Source organism: Bactrocera neohumeralis, chromosome 6 (genome assembly GCF_024586455.1).
Source record: "Bactrocera neohumeralis isolate Rockhampton chromosome 6, APGP_CSIRO_Bneo_wtdbg2-racon-allhic-juicebox.fasta_v2, whole genome shotgun sequence".
Taxonomy (NCBI): domain Eukaryota; kingdom Metazoa; phylum Arthropoda; class Insecta; order Diptera; family Tephritidae; genus Bactrocera; species Bactrocera neohumeralis.
The window spans coordinates 15,200,922-15,222,316 of NC_065923.1; the positions used below are offsets into that span (position 1 = coordinate 15,200,922).

Sequence of the window (21,395 nt, forward strand, 5' to 3'; positions counted from 1 at the left end):
CATTGCGTCCCAATGTGTAACGAACCAACCCAAACTCGAACTACTTGAAAAACTGGCAAACTCATCGTTTAACGACGAAACGAAACCATGAAATGGAATTTTACTCGGGCAAGAAGTACTCGTGCACAATATAATTTTCTGTATCTGTGTATCTGGATATTTGCCAACTCGCTCTGACACATGCCGTCGTGCCAATGGATGAGTGGTTGAGTGGACGCATGGACAAGCGGACGAGCGGACGTTGGCCGATTGGATGGCGCATATAACTTTTTATGGATTCGTTTGTAGTTATAGTGCTGCTGCTGGCGTATACCTACAGCATTATACTTCTACATAAGTATATACTCGTACAAAAGTACGGAAGTTAAGAGATATCATTTGGCCGGGCAGTTGTTTGTGTAAAACAAGAAATGCTCAAACTATTGGAGATACTACGAATCAAGTATTAATATTTGGGCACTCGGCGGCACATTTTCGGTATCGAATTATTCTGTCTTCCGCTTTTATTGTATGGTGTACTAAGTAGGCCGTGGCTGGGCTATGAGCGCTGTGTCGTTAAGTCGTTTACTGTCGCTGGTCGCTTAGCCATTCGAAGACTTGCTTAGTTGTGTTGTTTGGCCAGAACAGAGGCGCTCTGTCTCAAGGTGCTACAGCTTGTGCGCTTAGTCGGCGCACCTTTGGTGCTGCTCCACCTTTTTTTAGTTGCGTCGACTTTAGATATACACTTACTTCGGCTCACAATTTATCTTCTAATTTGTGCTGACTATCTAAAGATAGGGTCACCTTGGTTGGGGCATTATTTTACCGTTTCATTGTGCTTAACTGTTTTCTTATGGCATATGATATAGCAATATTAAGCGCAATCGCATACAGGGTGGCTATAAATTAAAATATACATGATAAACATATGCAAATTTCGGAAAAGAGTAATAAAGTCTTACATTTTGTTGCTTCGCTTGAGATAATTCTTGACCATTATTAACTTGTTTTATCTGTATACCTTTTTAAGTTCGTTATGAAGTCTGCAACGTTAAAGGAAACGTTGGGGGACCCTATAAAATAAATATAAGTATACTTATACAAACAGGGTTTGTCCGGAGAGTAATAGGACTGATTTTCTTCCGCCGCGACTGTACTTCTTTTCGCGCGACGTGTTTCTGTGAGTGGTGCATGCCGTTCGTTACAGCAGAGGTACGCGATTGAATTCTGTGTGAAACTCGGTAAATCTGCGACAGAGACGTTTGATATGATCAAGTAGTCTTACCCAGATTGGAGCCTTTTTGGAGGGCCGGGAAGAGGTCCATGATGAAGACCGGAAGATGAGCAAATCCAAAGTGAAAACGATGCTCATTGTCTTTATTGATCAAAGACATCGGGCCTTTTGGGTCCGAAAAGACATCGCAACCGATTAGAAGTTGCACCACGACAACGCCCTGACCTTTCTTTTGAACACCTACCTAACCAAGGCCGGCATCCCAACGCTTCCGCAGCCGCCCAGATGAGGCCCTTCCCGGACTTGTTTTGTTTCCTTGCCTAAAAAGGCCGATGAAAGGCAAGCATTTTGAGACGACAAAGGCGATCCAATCAGCATGCACCTCGGCTCTCAAGGCTTTTCCGGAGAATGCCTTCCTTGACGCGTTCAATGCCTGGAAATCGAGTTGGTAGCGCTTCGTCGACGCAGAAGGAGCCTATTTTGAAAGCTTTTAAAAAAATGTAACGATTGGTTCAATAATTTTTTTTTTTAATCGACTCAGTCCTATTACTTTCCGTACAAACCCTGTATATAGTCATGCCCATCTATCCGTCCAATTGTATCATAGGCGAACTAGTAACTCAGTTTTTGAGATATCGATCCGCATTTTCCTTTTTTCTCTAAGAACCTGCTGATTTGTCAGAATCGCCGATATCGGACTACTACAGTATAAGTTGTAATGATCTATAAAAATGTAGTACTTGTATGGACAAATTATTTATTTGATGATATCTTCACGAAATTCGAGAAACAATCTATTGTTATGGTACTTTCCGAAAAAACTGTTCAGATCGGTCCACTATAGCATATATGTAACTGCCAAACAAATTGATCAAAATCAAGATAAAGATCTTTTCGTAGCATAAAAATACATTTTGAAAATACATTTTTATATACAGTTGAAGTTCCCTAACTCGAATAATAATCCCCAAAAAAATTTCGATTTAGAGAGACTTCGAGTTATGAGAGGAAATTTGTATGAAATTTGCCTTCTATTGCCAATTCAAGAGTTTGAGTTGTGGAGAACTTTTAGTTATAGAAGTTTGAGTTCTGATTTTTTTTTTTATTTGTGGCAACAATAATCGCAGCATGTAGGAAGAAAGATTGTTCGTTTTAGAGCTGATAATGAAAAATTAGGGTAAATCTGGAATTGGAATAATTTTTCGAAATTTGAAAGATCGCAGAAAAAGCGGATCTCTATGGTCTTGGCTTGTTTTACATTTTATATATGGAAGATCGAGATTCTGCAGGTTTTGGTGGCTTCTTTTAGGAACTATGGCTATCAAGAACCCAGCCATTGGTTTACAAGCTCTAATGCCCAACTTCTTGCCAAGCAATATCATTTGTAATTAATTTTGTGGGCTATTTAGTTAAAATATTTTATTATAATTTCAAAAATTTCAGATATGTATTTTTTTACACCAAAAGTTGTATATCACATGTATAGCACCCTGTATTTCCTGTATATGTATATACATTTATAGATCTATGCATTGGTAGGGTCAGCGACTGTGTAAATAACGGCTCAAGTGACCTTGTATTGAAGGAAATAAAGCTGCTTCATACTGTCTAAACCAATAATACCCAGAAACAACCCAAACTACGTTCAATCATTTTCGTCTGAAAGAAACCAAGGCATGAGCATACCCAAATGTACATAAACATAGTATATAGTATCTAAGCACATAAGCAATTCTTGGGCGTATCAGCTAACCTAACCTGAACACAACGAAATCGTTCAATCATTCAATGTCTAACATCCTTAGCGTCCTTTCCGGCGCACAGCAACAACAACATATGTATGTGTGTATACACATGAACAAGAGATTTCAACTCGGATAACAGCATTACTTGTTCAAAAGAAACACACAACTACATGCGCACACACAATAGGCGACGTCAGCAGCGACGTCGACTGCAGCAGCATCAGTATTATCATCGCTCTTGCTTTGTGTATAGTATTCTTGAACCTTTTGAGGGATTTTGTATAAAATTATACGTTCCCATTATTGAAAGTAAAATGTGTATACTTCGAAGAAAAACAGTCTGAAACTTGCTTCTTCTCTATACCTATGTACGCGCATAATCACACATTCTTCTTTGCTGGGCGAGCGTGTATTTGTTAGGGTTCAGTTTTACTTGATTTTCGGTTCGTCCCCTTCATAGCTAGCGCGTCGAATACGGGCTTGGCGAACCCATTTTATACTTCAAATTCTTTCGTCGCTGTCGTGCTCGTTCTCATTCTCACTCGCCTAGCTGTGTTGTTTGTCATGCTTGTCTCAGCAAGTTTTTCATTCTCCCTTTAATGAGTTTTTTCCATGCAGTCATCCATCTCGGATTTCCCAAAGACTGCTGGAAATCTAAACGTCCATCAAAATATATAAAAGTTAATGGATTATATTTTTGAGAGCTGAGACATTGCTTTTGTACGAGCACTTATCGTAGTCGTATAGCGTTTAGAGATGAGGTCACAAGCGTGTACGTTTATATGTTTTAGTATGTATGCATGTATAGATATTTGCTGAATGTTCTCAATGCCCTGGGTGTGTATTGAGGTCGCCGGGTTAGCTACTAATTTATATATCTTCTTGTACATATGAACATAAAACGATTGCCAAGAAGGTATAAAGACTCGACGCAATGATTTTCCGAAATGAATTATTTTTATGTAGAAAGATAGTAAGATAAATATAAGGGTCTGGTTGTGCAGTAACGCCAAAATCGCTAGCGTTGAAAGAGTTTGTACAATAACTAGTGAAGAAACATTTCTCTATCTAGTCAAAAATTAATGTATCGGAAGATAGCTTAGGTTATACTGGCTAGCTGTAATGGCATTTTCGTCATATAGAATGTTTTCGAAGTTTAATAGAGGCTTGATGTTTTTCTTCATCTAGTCCCTTGCACTGCCACACTCTTAGATAACTAAGGCGAATTCTAGATAAGGTCGGACAGAAACAGGGGAGCTTCATGGCGTAAAACTTCAATCGTCCAAGAGACCATAGGAAACGAAATCCTTCTCATGTCATGAACAGTTTACCCCGAAGTTTGTAACACCCAAAAGGAGACGCCCGAGGCCCTATAAAATACATATGTAAATGAAGGAAGGAGATATGAGCTGAGTCGATTTAGCCATGTTTGGCTGTCTACCTGTATATATGCGAACTAGTCCCTCAGTTCCCTCCAAGAAGCCGCTCATTTGTCGAAACCGCTAATATGGAACCACTATACATATAGCTGTCATACACACTGACGATCAAAATGTAATTCATGTTTTGTATTTGACCAGAAATCCTTATGAAACTTGACATGTATTAACAATATTCGGAGATCGGACCGCTATATGGTATAACTTTGTATGAACGTTAAAGAAATGAGATCTGGTATGAAAAACTTTTTTATTTGATAAGGCACCTCTTTAATCTCTGTATATATCGTTAAGATCGGAGTACTTAAGAATATAGTTATCACACCTCTGACCGATCGAAATCAAGCTTGTGTATGGCATCTTTGGTATTTGTGAAGGATATTATAGCTTTGGTGCTACCGAAGTGAACGTTTTCTCTTGTTTAGGGGATGCAATTGCCATTTATCTTACAATAAGCTTTTTCCTAGAACTCGGCCTCATTACCCTAGTACCCAAACATAACCCACAAGCTACCTTGAATATCCATGGTGGCAACAAAGAAACAATATGGTCTCTTCAGCGATTGAAATTTTTATTCTGTGCTGGGTTATGCACTAAGCTTAGCTTATTATTCATCCTTGATCTACGAGGGCCACAACTGACCTTTAATCTATTTTTCAGTATGTCATCATTTGGGTTATGTTAAGGCTCTACTTTAATTTCTAACTGAAAAAAGAGATAGGGCTGCTAGATTTTTTTACTATATAATTGCTTATGCTAAAAATGTTCTATGGATCATGGATCTAAACCGGTTTCAAGCCAGCGATTTTTAAAACTAAGCTTAAGAAAATCTGAATAATCCATTCTATGGTAGGAAGATGCGTGATATAGTTGTCCCATTTTGCCGATTCCGACAAATGATAAACAGAATATCAAAAGTCACCTATGTAACTTAAACTTAAACTTCTTTCTGATATCTCAAAAACTAACGTACAAATTTGTATAATCCCTAAACAACTACATCTTAAAATCGTTGGCTTGAAACTAGACCCATAGTCTCTTAGGCAAATTTGTACAAAATGATCCCTAGACAACTTCCCGCATACGCAATTTTTCCGTTTTTTATTGGGTCCCTGTAAATCGACCCGCCCTAATGTACATATGTATGTACCATCTGACGAACCGAATCAATACATTTTTTTTTTTTTGATTTTTTGCTACAACCTTTTTTATGTTCGTGTGAAGTTGGATCACCATATGTCAATTAGTGCGAGCTTTCTTTTTACGGTGCTGAAAGTTTTTTTTTGGAGTTTTTTACCACGGACAAAAAATAGAACACTGAGTTTGCTATTTATTCAATGAAATCACGGGAATGCAGAAGTAAAATTTAATCATTTCGACTCGTTGTTGGATCGTATATCTTTCCATGATGATATGGCAAACCTTAGTTAAGAGAAATGTCAAAAGAGCGATGAAAAATGTGGCGTCGTTTGTCTGTCCCTGCCTAGTGCCCTATTGAAAACCCCTATATTTGAGTGGTACAAATTATTCAGTAAAGGACGTGAAGTGATCGAAAATTTACCTCAAGCGAGTCGTCCAACAGCCTATGTTAATAAAGATAACCTCGAAAAAGTGAAATATACATTGTCTCAAGATCGTCGTTTTGGCATCAGAGAGATGGCAGAGGATCTCAACATCACTTATGGATCCACACAACACATTTTGTTTAATGATTTGGGTATGAAGTGTGCCAAATGCTAAACCCGAGCTGGATTTTTTCCGAAAACAACATCGAGTAGAAGTCGCAAAATAGATACTTGACAAACGCCGCATTTTTAGTGTTGAGACGTTGGTTTACAAATATGACGTCGGAACTGTCGAAAAATCTAGACAGTGGAGCTCCAAAAATGAGCCGAAACCAAAAAAAACTTAAATTCGCTGAAGGCACTGAAGGCCATCTCAGCCGAGGCTTATAATAAGTGAATCTAGAATTAAATTAAGCATTGGCTTACTCGTACCAGGAGCCTATTTTGAAGATGACAATAAAGATTTGTTTTAAAGTACGTGAAAATGTATTTTAATTGCCTCAGTCCGGCTCAAATTTGATCAGATGGTATATAAAGTAAAGAGATGATAATGTAAAACTATATGATTATTATATTTTAAATGGCTTGCGCATTAATTTTTTTGTAAGCAGATGCTTTAGAATCAGTTTGCCGAATACCATGCTCACACATACGAACATTCAAACACACACTCGCACACAAACACCGGCAAGTGGGCAGTACAGGTGGAGTGATTTCGGCCTTGTGCGCGCGCGCATAATTTGACACCCATACACGTTTGTATGTATCTCAATATATGTATGTTGAAACAAAAATGCAACAATTTACACACACACTTACATATATACTACATGTTTTTATATTTATTATTGCAGAACCGCCATAAACTATCTAACTTATATATAATAAATAATGGCGAAAAACTATGGATTCTAACTGTCTATAGTACACGCCGTACACACCCAACAAACATACCCATTCGCCTAGACACAACACGACGATAAGCTGTTATTCGTTCGGGTGCGTGCGACCCAAACTTCAACGGACCCCAAAACTGATGATTCGATGAGCATACAAATACAAATATTGCTATGCACATCGAAACTACAAATACAGTTGCAAAGCCAATAAATATCTATCTCTACACAAAGCCATATTCGGTGAACCAACCCGAATTCCTATTCGAAAGCTATACACACTCGTAACGCGCTTGTAAATCGAATAATTTTATTTGAAATTAGTAAGAAAGTTATAAAGCTTCATTAATAATATACTACATAAAATGTTGGCCAGGTTATATGATTCGCTACATTTTTGGAAACCACGTAGAGAACTTTTACGGCAACGCCAACAACAGCAGCAACACTCAACATATGCATACATACACACATATTCTCAGTCATTGCAATAATCAGAACAATAATCATCATCAGCATCAACTGCAGCCGCAGCAACAGCAGCCGCCAGAGTCAGCAACAATGCTGCAGCAGCAGAAGCTCAGCGTCTGACCCCACCAACCCACCGCCATACACACACCCAAACAAGCAGCTTCATTAACATCCCCACACATATGTACATACAGTGATATCAAGCGCTAACGCTGTCGCTGCCGCCGTTGGCGTTGTCGTTGTCGTTGACGTCGTCGTTAGTTGGTTTTCGATATCGTGTCACGAGGGGGCAAATATCGCCCGCCTTTCCTTTCAGCATAACGTTAGCTTTGCCATCGTATTGTTGTTGTCTGTTCGTTGCTCGTGCGCTCCATTCACCAGACCGTTCACCTCGTTGCGCCCCAGCCGGTTCGACTGGTGGTTCAGACGTTCGTTCTGCCGATTACTCAGTCAGACAGTCAGCCAGTCGAGTTGTTGGGTCGCACGCTATTCGATCCATCTGCCTCTCATTTATGTATTTTCGCCTCAAGTTCTCAGCTCACAACTGTCGGTTGCATGGCGCTCGTCCGGGTTGTTATGCCGGTCTGACTGGGTTCTTTGGTGAGTGGTGTTGGCCTCGTCGAAACGGCAATGACGATGAGCAAAAATTTTCGACGCTTGGCAGTTTGGCAGCTAGACAGCTATGGGAATGGAAAGGAAAAACAAGTATTCAGCTTGGTTCTATGCCATTTGGACAATGTTCAAAACTGCACTGCACGATTTATTGTGAAGATAAACTGGGTATCTGCTTGTAGATACATACTATAGTAGTAATACGATTGGTTCATGAGCTGGATAGATACATGCTTGTGCGTCATTAAAACTTTGTGAGGTAGTATACTCTCATTTCCAAATGCCATATATATTGTATGTACTATTTTATGTATCTGGGTATGTTGTATGTGCTTGGATAGCGGGTCAAAATTGGGTTCAAGTTGTTGTATCTCTTTAATTTAGATCTCTTTAGCTTTATTTATTTGCAGTTTATGTGCGCTTGTTTTGTAAAGTTCCGCATGTCCGACAAAATATGTTCACCCTACTTTATGGTAATGGGTAGATGTTGACGACCTAGGCCGCCATGTTGTTTTGATGTCATCTGTCTAATCTGCTGTTTATTTTTCATTTAACGTTGCTTATTTGGGGCTTAGTGCAGTTTAAAAGCAAAGTTTGCGAGCGTTTTTACGGAGAAACGTAATCTAGCGAACAGATACTGCTTTTGATGTTACTTCATGGAAGGAAAATTGTTGAGAAACCTGTGCTCGTCTATGAAAAACTAAGGTTCTATGTATTATTAGAGTGAACAAAAGAAACCGTGAAATGAAACAAACAGACATTGAAGAAACAAAGTTAACCTCAAAGTCCAAGAAACGTTCAATTAAGAGTCTCCTAAAGATCGATGACGATATTTTATAAGTTTTCTTCTTCCTCTAACATTGAAGACTGGGCGAAGGACTCTCTGAAAATCTGTCCAACAGAAAATGTTATGAAAAAGTTAAACTCGCACCGCTGAGGTCCGCAATTGAGTGCGAGGTCTTGAGTACCAATTTGGTCTGAGGTTTGAAAATGGTAGGACTTTTTCCTACAGCTGGCGACCCTAGCCCAGTATTCATACAGGTATACTATAGAAACCGTACGGAGTTGACTTACAACTTGTAGAATCCCTATCTTGCCAGCTTATTTTGATGGCGATAATTACGATTTATATTAAAAAAATAATTATTTTTTTATCACTGTGGGACAAATCGGATGGTATTTATAAATTTTATAAATATATATTGTATATATATGCATATAATATATAGTTATATTTAAAATTATTTTAAATATGTGCAGCTATAATAATAAGCATATTTATCTGTCCAACCGTTCCCTTTATCAATTTCGTAATTACATTATAATTTTTCCATAAACCCTACAAGAACAAGCCTCAGTATACGATAAATATATACTCTTACGTGTATATTGTAGGTATGCATGATTATTATTATTTTACCCGACCCTAGTCACCTTCAAAAGAACGTTCAGGGTGTGTTTTCTTTTCAAACAAAATTACTATGTACGAGTATATATGTATGTATGATTGTGAATATATGCACATAGGGGAGCAAGCAAATATGGGTTTCAGCTCAGCTGGCTTGAGTGCGGTGTTATCGGTAAGGGATATCAGATTCAAGCATGGTATTTATATGGGCTCGTTGTTACTTCTGTCGCCGTCATTGTCCTCATTCGGATAACTTTTGAAAGCAAAGTTATTATCGCAAGAGTTTCGTCAGTTATGCCTTCTCTGTTCTTCATTGCGTTTACTTTCAAAGTGTGAGTCTCAATTTAATATAATGGCGTCGTAGAGGAAAATCGTATTTTTGGGTTTACGACAGTCGTCCATTATTTTACGAATATAAATGCGCAGTAGTAATGAATCGTTTAATCCTACGTGCCTTAGATATCAAGTTGGCATACATAAAATATTAAAAGTTTAGGTTGAACCTTTATTTATGCGTGGAATATGCGGTAATCATAATTTGTAGGGTAAATGATTGTAAAAGGAAATTTTTAAAAGTTTATATTGAGTTGCAGTCTGATGAGAAAATGTAGCTGAAACTATTATTAAGGTCTGTTGCGAGATCCACATAATGAACATCTGAATCTTCAACTAATATTTAATATTTGTCCGTCAACAATCCACAGAATAGGTTCTATTTTACATCTTTGGAATAGTTGTGTTATGGAGTTACATGGGTTTCTTCGAAAAAAATTTTTTTTTTCATATAAAAAAATAAATGTTTCACTAGATTTTTTACTGTTACAAACATACACTATTAAAAAAGAAATTCTGATATTTTTGGAAAAAAATATTTGAAACTCCGCCATTGCGACGCCATTTCCGGTGAGCCTCGGGAAAAAGATGTTTTAGTTAAAACTTTAATTTAGAACTTGGACGAAGGGAAACAATTAAAATTGGATTTTTGAAAGACATTTTTACAAAAAAATTAAAATTTCGGTGAAAATTTCGGGACATTTTATTTTGCTGTAATGTTGTTTTTGTAATAATTGAAAACGAAAAAAAATCCTTCGTCCGGGTCTTTAAGAATTGTATCCCAAAGATCTGTGTAAAATTTCATGAAGAGCGGTTGAGTAGTTCTTGAAAGATATTGCCAACCGACCTCAAAAACACAGTTTCGAGAAAAATCGATGTTTTAAAACCTGTAAACCCATGTAACCCCTCAACTAAAACGAGGTTTGACCTCCAAAGTGGAACTGGGAATTGTGTTTCGAAAATATGTGTAAAGTTATCACATTTTTATATTCTTGTAACATGTTTTGTTCACCTAACGGTTGTTTGTATCACCTACAACTGGTCGAAATTGGTATGAAGGATCCGATAGGCGTGGCACCGCCCATATTTAGGTAAAATCACATATCTCCAGACATACTCGACCAATTTTAACCAAATTTGGTGCGTAGGATTATTTTCAAATGTATATTACGCTGTGAAAATGGGCGAAACCGGACTGGAACCGCCCCTTCTTCCCGTACAACACAAATTTAAATCTGATTGATATATCTTGATAAAACTTTGCACGAATAGTGTCTTTGAGGTGAGTCACTTTATGACTAAAAATTGTGCAAGTCGGGCCAAAACTATACACGCCTCAGATATCGAATATGTGGACGACAGTTCCTATTGCGAACTTTTACCGAAAATATAATCAACATGTCAGGTTTAATACTGAAATTCGGGTTACACCCGAACTTTGTCCTTCGATACTTCTTATGTTTGCTCCACGTTTGGTCAATCCTCAAATACCTGGTTCTGTTGTTGAAATCGCGGAGCAGTGGCGGCCATTGGTCGACATTTATTACACACACATTTTGACCGAACTTGAGTATTTTATTTAATTTTAACATCCCGGCGTCCTTGTTGGTAGACCCTAAATTTTTATCATACAGAAAGCTTTTGTAACCCTTTTTATTTTGCTGGCCATTTTTTATAATTTCATTTATTTGTGATTTTAATCCAGAAAAAAATTGTATATGGGTGGCAACCCTTCTCACGCAAGTATAAATATTTCATAAAAATTGATCGTTTTTATTGCAGTGCCTAAGGACGATTTATTTCAAAAGCAAAAAAACAAAAAATCTTTAATCTACATATTTTAAGAAATTGCAGACCTTGCAGGTAGTTTCAACTTTTGTTGTCGACCATCAAAGAGAGGGGCGTACCTAGTATAGGCAACATATTCCAGGAAACTGCTTTTAGTCACCACAGAAGTCTCTACCTATATACTTGTATCTAAAATAATTGCAATACTCACTTGAGGGCGTCAGACATACATATTTTTGAAGGCCAGTTAAAAATTCATTACCCGCTTGCAATACAAACATCTGTCACGTAAATATTCGTATACTTTATTAAATTCCATTATTACACACAAAAAGCCTCATTAAAGCGAATGCATCTTTTCAAAGCTATTCTTCTTTCAACACCCTTCGCTTTGGAAACATAATTCAGTAAAATCAATTTATTAAATTAAGCAAATTACATACAAACTTATGTATGTAGATATACCACAGATATTTATTTACTTTTCGAATGTTGAAAACTGCCGAAGAAGAAAGACATCATTTGTTATCGGCCATCAAAAGAGAGATAGATGGACGAGATTAACATCAAACAAGTAGAACTAATGAATTCACATGAAGAATCTGAGTTAATACCATCACAAATATACATACATTTAAATGAATACTATATACATATGTATGTATATATATGTACATAAAAGTTTTTACACAAACATTTTTGAGATTGACAAAAACAACACTCAGCTTACGAACGTCACCAACTCAATTGCACAGGATGGTAATTCAACCTGACAACTTTCCACCCTCACAAAAGCTTGGTTCAATGGATGGACGACGGGCATACAAATGAATATAAATAGACCCTTCGTTACCGCCAACCGACCCGATAAAGTGTGTACACAACCTACAATGGTTGAAAGAAACTTTTGGTTTTACTGCTCACAAGGACTTTTCCATGAATTTCCGGACTTTTGCTGACCAGTTGCGGATGAAACTCAATATCTATATATAAAATGACTGCGACTGAAGGGTGCGCTAAAACCCGAAGGAAATGTAAGTAGTAATGGTAGGGTATAAAATAAATGAGAACCCATAAACGAGGTAGTAAACCATCGAGTTGCCTAGCAGCTGTGTATCTACCTACTGAAGAAGTATGTATGTACATAGTAAATGGTTATAAGGCAAAATTGTTATAAAGAAAATATCTCAAGTTACCTTGGAAAGTTCGATAGCAAGCCAGCTGTGAGTTCAAAGTATATACTGTAGTAGGTACGTGTGGCCTAAGTAGCATGACGGAGATGTACTGAATTTCTAATGTGAGTAAGGGAGTTCGACTTCCAGTAAATTATTCAGCTTAATTTTTATGCATTTGCAGTGGTCGTGAGGTCTGATGTCTGAAAAAAAAGTTTCCTACATTGCTTGTCAGTTGTCTAGCAACTGGTATTTAGTTAGAGTTAAATCTACATTTTCGTAAAATAATGGCTTATGTGGATAAACCAGCTACGAATAACCAGTTCATTATCAATATTCAGTGTGTCGTTATAAGACTGGTTATGGTATAAACAGTAGTCGTTGTAATTGTTATAATACTCATATCACGGTTTAAATCTAAAACTCAGTTGAATTGAAACCAATACAACTCAACTTTAAAACAAATTAACTCTTTTTTTGGCATTACAACTAATTTCAGTTGAAGTTAAATTGTTTGCCGAACTAAAAAGTTATAATTTGACAGATAAAATATATATCGCTTCTTTCTTCGATATATTTGTACAAAATTTCTGAACAATAGTCAATTTAAAATAAGTTAAACTATTCCATTTTTTATTAATAAAAATAAAATACAATAATTCTCCATTGATAACTAACGGTAATATTTCAAAAAAATGAAATACTTTAACAATTCAACTTAAAATTTTTAGGCAGGTTGAGTTGTTATCGATAATATCGGATTGGTAAATTCTCAACCGAATGGAGTTAGGTTGTAAATTGGAATATCGGCATTAAATAAAACTTGCATCTCTTCTCCTTAGAAGCCTTACTTAATTATAAAATTTTCAACAATCAGAGCTCTAACCATTACGTGAAAAACCTATATAAATCCTCATCAAGCTAACCCTCTTCAAAAAGTTTTCAACTGCTACTAAGCAGTTGTAATTGACATTAGTGCGTGTATTTAGGAAAAATATTTCAATTAGTTATTTTGTACAAATACATAGAAAGGTGACAAAATTGTTGAGCTCGTGGAGTAAACTTCCGAGACTGAACGAGGTGAGCCAAAATGTGATCCATTTCGAGGCTCCCTACTTTTTTAAAGAAAAAACACAGAAACTTCAAATGTAATGGGAAATGGTTATTATCATTCGAAAGAACATTCTATTTTTCAAAGATTAACTCTTTCAAATCTTGGCCGCGGCTACGACTCAGATGGTCCGGTGAGTCCAATTTTCCATGACTCCTTCGAACATTTCGACTGGGAACAGGCGAACGATGATGTTTTGCTCTAAAGTTTGAATCGAACAGGAAAAAAGTCTAACGGAGTGATATCACAGGATCTTGGTGGCCAATCGACCGAACCAAACCGTGAAATTATTTGCTCACCGAAGTGTTCTCTCAATAAATCCCTTGATTGATGTGATGTGTGGGAAGTGGCGTCGTCTGGTTGAAATCAAATTTGGTCGGTTATCAAGGCGCGTTACGGTCGTCGTTACGTTCTCACTGGTATCATTTTTGAAAAAAATATGGATGAAATGTCAGCTCTTGAATCTTTTCAGGTTGCTCTTCGTCCCAAATGCGGCAATTTTGCTTGTTTACGTACCCATTGAGCCAGAAATGGGCCTCATTGCTGAACGAATTTTGGGTCCAAAACGTCGGGTCTTCTTGGAAATTTTCATGAGTCCACAGAGCGAAGCGAAAAAGGAGAGTCGAGCGGCTTCAGTTCTTGCATAAGCTGTATTTTGTATGCTTTCAATTGAAGATTTCGACGTAAAATGCTCCAAGTCCTTTCATAAGTCAGTCCGAGTTGCTGTGAACAGCGCCGAATCGACTCTCCGTGTCCTCCGCATTCAGTTACAGCTACTATATTTTCTTCACTTCATTTGTCGGAACTGCCGATATCGAACCACTATAACATATAGCTACCATACAAACTGGACGATCGGAATCAAGTTCTTGTATGGAAACCTTCACATTTGACAATGTATCTTCACAAAAGTTAACACAAGTTATTTTCTAAGACAACAATATAATCTCCGAAAAAATTTTTCAGATCGGATTACTATAGCATATACATAGCTGCCATACAAACTGAATGATCGGAATCCAAATGCTGGCATGGGAAACTTCCTCATATGACGATATACTATTCACGAAATTTGGTATGAGTTATTGTTCATAGAAATTTTATTTCGGAAAAAAAATTTTCAGATCGGCTCACTATAGCATATAGCTGCCATACAAACCGAACGATCGGAATCAAGGGCTTGTATGGAAAACTTTTGCATTTGACGTGGTATCTTCACGAAAATTGACATGGATTACTGCTTAAGGTAATAATATAATCTCCGAAAAAATTTTTCAGATCGGATTACTATAGCATATGGCTTTCATACAAACAACACATAGTTACTAAAAGAAATTTTAAGGGAATACTAAATCGGCTGAGTTGCCATGATACTGAAACCATAGACAGGTAGTTTTGTATAGTCGAAATATGAAATTTTCTAATTTAATATGATGTTTTAATTATAAACAGTTTCATTTTAATTTTTAGTTAAAAATATTCAAGAAAATTATTTTAATATTTTACAGAAATTAATTAATCAAAAAAATTATGACTAATTCAGAGCAAAGCCAACATAATTACATAAGATTATTGCAAAATTTAGATGTATCCATAAATAGTTGTATCACATATAGGCTATGTCCGTAAATGCATCATGACTTGCAGCATAAGCAACAGTAGCAACACTGCAAGTTTGACGTTTGATACTTCTTATACAATTTTTCACAATTTTTGACAATTTGCAGATACATTTGTTTGCATTTTTGAACGCGTATAATACTAAAATGGAAATTTTGCAGAATCTAACACTAGACGAAATTTGGGAGCAAAGAATGATAGATTTTCTTTAAATTTAAGAAAAAGAAGGGTATTGAAGTCAAAAAGAAAAATTTGAAGGTACAAATGTTTGTCTTTAAAAAGAAAAATACCTAAAAACAAATCATTTATTAAAACAATAAAGTCGTTTCCCGAGGACATATTCAACCGTACTCTCAGCAATAACTGTGCCTCCGCATTACTGAGATTTTCACTAAAAATTTAAAAATAATAATTTATACAATTATTATTAACATAATTTAACTAAATTCCAATACAAAAATTAAAATAAAACAGTTTTGCACTTACTTTTCGTCAGACATCGTAGTTAAATGCAGTAAACAATTTTTTGATAGAAATTATGTATGACAGTTGATAGAAGTGTTAATTTTTTAAACAGTTTGATTATTGCAATTTTTAGCAAAAATATTGCAAATTATTTTAATATTTTGTTTAATTAATCAAAAAAATTATGACTAATTCAGAGCAAAGCCAACATAATTACATAAGATTATTGCAAAATTTAGATGTATCCATAAATAGTTGTATCACATATACATACATGCGAGTAATCTCACTGACTGACGTTTCTATATCTAATAGTGTACATTTGTATCTGTGTTGGTGTATTACAACACAATAAACTCAATGTATGCGCATAAATATGAATTTTTAATATTTATAAGTCAAAAAATGTACACTCTTACTACAAAAAATATTTACAAGCATGCTCTCACTATAATATTTTTTGCGGGGCTAACTTTAAAACAAGTCCACAGCGCCGCCTAAGGCTACTTTTTATAGAAAACATAACTTCACAATCAGCTCTGTTTAGTTGTCCTCCTTCGGCGGTGGATGCTTGAAAATCTCTTCGAGCTGTGATATTAAACCGATGACACGATAGTTCTCCTCCAGCATCGCGAACTCCTCCAATGGTTTCAAAAGCTTCAGCGCGTCGGTGTAATTAGTCACGTGTTTGGGCAGCTCCTCCTCGTCGCGGTCGCTATGCTCCGACCAATGTCCCGGACTATGTGCTGGTCGCTCGCTAACTGGTACGCCAATCGACTCGATCTTTTGTATTTTCAGCGGTTGGTGCGTGAAGCTCGCCTCGCTGCTCGGACGTTTGCGACCTAAGCTTATTGTTTGTGTTATTTCAGGGGTGTGCGTATTATTGGTTTGCGATGTGACCGGTGACGCAGTTTTTGGCAACGGTGCTAGCGGTGGCACTAATTCACTTAAGCTCACGACTCTCAGAGCGGGCAGTTGAGCGGCATGGGACGTGGTGGCTGGCGCCGCGTGTTGTTGTTGCACGGTTTGTGTGGACACCGGCGTGGCAGGTGGTGTTGGTGTTCTGCGGCGTTTATTAGTTTCGACAGCTGCTGCAGTTGTTGTCGTAGGCGATGGTGGTGGTGGCACAAGTTCACTTATGTTTGGTTTAACATCCTGCTCCTCTTCATCCGCGTCCAGATCTATAACTTCTTCTTTGATTTTCGTCACTAACGTAGTTGTTGTTGTAGCTGGTTTAGCGCTTGTTGCGCTCTGCGCACCCGTAGGTTTGCCAGCCTCATCGCTGCGTCGCAAGTTAAAGGTGTGTATTTGCACTAGCGGTGTGGTTGTTGTTGTTGTTGTTGCTGCGCAGTTTCTTTTGGCGCAAGTGTTATCGTGCTGGGCGCCTGTTTTTTATTCTCCTGCCTGCTGCAGTAGCTCAGTATGTCCTTCAGGTCGAGCGAAAGCGGCGGCGGACGCATATCCTGCGCTTGCTTCAGCATTGCCGGATATATGACCGTTATGTACTGCGTCAACCACTCTTTATCCGGATAGAAATTGTCGATTTTCAGCATCTCTTTCAATTCGAAAGCGACTTTGCGCAACGAGTTCTCATTCATACGCATCTTATGGTGGTGTCTGGCGCGTTGCCAATACTCGAAGAGCGTCTTCTTGAGAAAGTTGATTTTGCGTAAGCGCCGTTGTTTCATCTCCTGCAAAGCGGCTTCATTCTCGCCAGAGATAGCGATTCGCGTGGCGGTGCGATATAGATCGGATTCTCTGTCCTCAATCGCGCTTGGGCTTGACGCCTCCGCTTTGGCTTTATTCTTCGTGCAATAGGTCATGATGTCCTTGAGATCCAGCGAGGTGGGCGGTGTGCGTGTGATCGTTATTTGTCGATTTGACAGCGAAAAATTGTAGGTCGCTTTGAAGTGATTAATCCACGCCTTGTTCGGCATGAAATTATCGATTTGTATGATATCGCGAAATTCGATGGCTTTCATGCGCAACAACTCTTCCGTTATGTGCGCCTTTGCGTGAAATTGTGCACGCTGTATGTACTCGTAGAGGCATTCGCCGAGAAAGCGTATTTTACGCGAACGTACCTCAAGGCGATTGGAATCGTTTTGCGTTTCAGCGCTTCGGGTGGCCATATAGAATTCCATTATAGCATCACGATTGGCGATTATATTCTTGATTTGCTCCCAACTGCAATTGAACATTTTCGCCACTTTCGTGTACATGGGCCGACAATCGTAGGCCTCTATGGCGGCGACGCGCTCCTCCAGCGTCAATATGTTGCGTATGCGTTGCGGACTCGGTTCCAGCACGGTTTGATCGATGTCGATGTAGTCCTTGACACTCTGAAATGTTACGATTTGTTCATTAATCAACTGTTTTGATATTGAAGTTTGTAGTAGAAATCTGAAGAATTGTAAAGGCATCATTGTCGTTGTTGAGTGAAGGCGAGGACTAATGAAAGCTCTTGTGCGGTTTTTTCGAAAATATTTGTCTTTGACAGTTTCGTTTGACTTAAAAGCCCTCAAAATTGGAGACATAATTCAAATAGGTTTATGTCACTTTTGACTTTGAAATAAAACTCTTTAGAACTACATATCTTCTCTTGCGCTACATGTTTTAACCAATGATTGTGGTTGGGACCAAACCACTGTCTCCCAGCCTCATAGCCAGTATAAGCTGTTATTTTCATCGAGTGCATTTTGATCTCGGGTTTATGTCTAAAAAAATCCTGGTTTATCGGTTTACAGCTCGAAAATTTGTAAATTTGATAAAAGACGAATGATAAATGAAGTATAGAAAATTGAAATTTCTCTCATATGCAGGGTTGCATTTTTTTAATTTAAAAAATATTTTTTTGATCATTTATTTTCAATTATTATTCACGATTGTGGAATAAAAAAAATTCAAATAATTTTTTTTTGCTGCGTAGAGTCTCCTCTCCCCCCAAAAGTTATATTATATAAGAAAAATACTTGGAGTTGCAAGTAAAAATTATACAGTTCCCACCCCGAAGTTCTACTCTTGATCCACCCCTGATGGATATTCATCATTGTCTCCTGGTAAATGTTAGAAAATCTAATTCTTTCTATATATTGTTTTAACAGTAAGCAATAAGATCTAATCCATTATAATGTATGTTTAGATATTTATATATCAATACTATACATAAATAATGCAAATATATTATATAATATAAATAGTACCTATAAACGATTTAAAACCTCTACCCAAGCTTAATCTAGTTCAAAAATGTATCTGTTACTCACCTTTTTCTTGCTGATCTCCGGTATCGACTTGTTCCGTAATGAAATTGTGTCCTGTGACGTTCCAAAATGCATACGAATATATGTACATACATATGTAAAATAAGTAAATATTAGAATATGAATTAAATTAATTATGCATTAAAATATCCAAAAGCGAAAGAAGTTCACTTGGCCACACTCACCTTAGCCATGTTCGACGGCTGAAACTGTAATGATAAATGGCAAAGCCTGTTTTAGCGTAAAACAAAAACCGTTCAAACGTTCCCCGATTTGAAATAAAAAAAAACAACACGTAAACAGCAGCAACAACAATAACAACAATGATAACTAAACACAGAAAACCAGAACACTTAAGAGCTCAGTGTCGTTAGAGTTGAAACCAGACCCACAGCGTAGAAAAAACGAACTCGCCCAACCGGTCCGCGTTTCGCTGGCGCAAGCGGTAACCAGTTTTTTCCTTGTGCTGTTCGCAAAACGCGTATGCATCAACAACAACAACAGCAAAAAAACGGCATGAGCAAGCGCACTGTGCAGGCTGGTCGTGGCTAACCGGTTTTCTGCTAACAATATTTGCAGCGCTGCTCCAGTTGTGTGAGTGCGTGTATATGTATGACTGCGCGAGTGTAGGTTGTTGCTGCTGCACTCGGCAGTGTTGTTGTTGTGGCTATTTTGGCAGCTTGTTGTCGTTCGGTTAGTCAGGTGATGATTGCTTGCCAATGATTCACGCAAAGCAATGTGTGAAAGCAGCAACAATAAGAACGCAATCGTAGCCGCTGCAGTAGACTTCGTGAGCTTCAACAACTCTACGTTGTTGTTGTTGTAAGCAAACAGCGACTAGCTGATGTGCTTGTGTGTAAATTAACTAAGAGCTTTTGTGGGCGCGAAATTGCTTTCTTTTCCCTCGCAGATCTTGATATACACTCCAACTGTGTTTGTGTGCGAATGTGTGTGTGTGTTAAAAATTAAGTAATACGCTGACGATCCAACACTTTTTTCGTTATCAACACTGAAAGCTGCTAAACAATACTAAATTCAGTTCGACGCTTCTACAATGTTCGCTAATGCGCTCCCTACAGTGCCGCCAACAACCGCTAACGCCCTCGAAATGGAGCTGAAAAACAAGCGCAAGTGAGCGTCAAAGAGAAACGCACACGGACAGCGCGCAAGAGAATATTTTTGTGCGTGTGGGAGAGTCACGATTGCAGGGTCGTTAGAAGCGGCCTCTCTCCAACGGTTCTTCGTAGCCACGTTTTTCGCCTTGCACGCCAGTTGAGCAGCCGCGGATCGAACGAAAAACGTGTTTAGCAAGAGCAAGAATAAGTGCAACAACAGCAATAACATACAATTGCGGGCACACACCGCAAGTGAAAGTCGGCTGACGAGAGCTAGTGTCATTGTCGGCGCTCACATGCGCTCGCTTTGCCATTGCGAATGTGTAGAAGAAGCGTTGTGAGAGCATTTACTCACATAACCGCTTCTTTAGAACATGCTTTTACAGGCGCTCTGAGTATCGCGTCACTGTGTGCGTTAGATAGGGTTGTGAAATATATATGTACTGACAATAGCATATATGTAAGTATGTATATAGTTGTATTTTCATATTATGTATGTACATGCATACATGTGTGTATTTATACATAAGAATGTGAATTTAGGTTATTTTTAGATGTGGCGCTTCGGCTAATATTTCATATGCGAACGATATTTAATAAATATGATAAATCGAACGTAGTTTTGAGTATTTATTTACATTATTATTATTTAATAAATACATTCATATGTACATACATATGTATGTACATAATTTACTCTTAGCTAAGGGATTCATAATGAAATATTTAGTGATCTTCAAGTTTTCGTCTATTTGTACGGAAGTATAATATGTATGTATACGAGATGTGTTCAAAAAGTATCGCGAATTTTGAATTTTCGCGGGTTACGTATATTCGAATTTCGAATTTTTTGTGGCGTTATGTTGGTACTCATGTCTCTCACTTATGCCGACAAGCTCGGCCATTTTGAATGTTCATTTAATTGTTGACAGCTGCTTTGCTTGCACGTGTTTTGGATCGGCTTCGATTTTTACCTATTCAAAACAATGGATCAAAGAACCTGTATCAAATTTTGTGTGAAAAACGAAATTAAGTGCGCTGCATTCAAAAAAGAAGCTGGTGAAGAAACGTTTATCGGTGGTACAAAATGTTCTCAGAATGCCGAGAAGATGTGAACGACGAAGAGCGTGCCGGACGCCCGAGCACTTCAACAACAGACGAAAAAATTAATGAAGTGGA

General features: G+C 37.6%; 2 protein-coding genes across 11 annotated transcripts in view; one reads left to right on the forward strand and one right to left on the reverse strand.

The window, feature by feature from the left end:
* LOC126762521 (uncharacterized) overlaps positions 1 to 21,395 on the forward strand; it is a 43,653-nt gene that overhangs the window by 17,440 nt on the left and 4,818 nt on the right. Inside the window, exons 5-6 of one of the 10 annotated variants that reach the window (XR_007667468.1) lie at positions 14,720 to 14,828; positions 14,878 to 14,999. The exons of 7 other annotated variants lie outside the window; for them this stretch is intronic. The gene's annotated coding sequence lies outside the window, so the exon portion shown is untranslated. Of the gene's footprint in view, positions 1 to 14,719; positions 15,000 to 21,395 lie in introns of all 10 variants that reach the window. 2 more of the 10 variants (XR_007667469.1, XR_007667467.1) reach the window with 2 other exon arrangements.
* Positions 16,062 to 20,600, reverse strand: LOC126762514 (uncharacterized). The gene is given in 4 exon segments (XM_050479309.1): positions 16,062 to 17,175; positions 17,178 to 18,180; positions 19,105 to 19,155; positions 19,287 to 20,600. Coding segments are annotated over 4 exon segments (1,857 nt in total). The 5' UTR covers positions 19,296 to 20,600; the 3' UTR covers positions 16,062 to 16,381.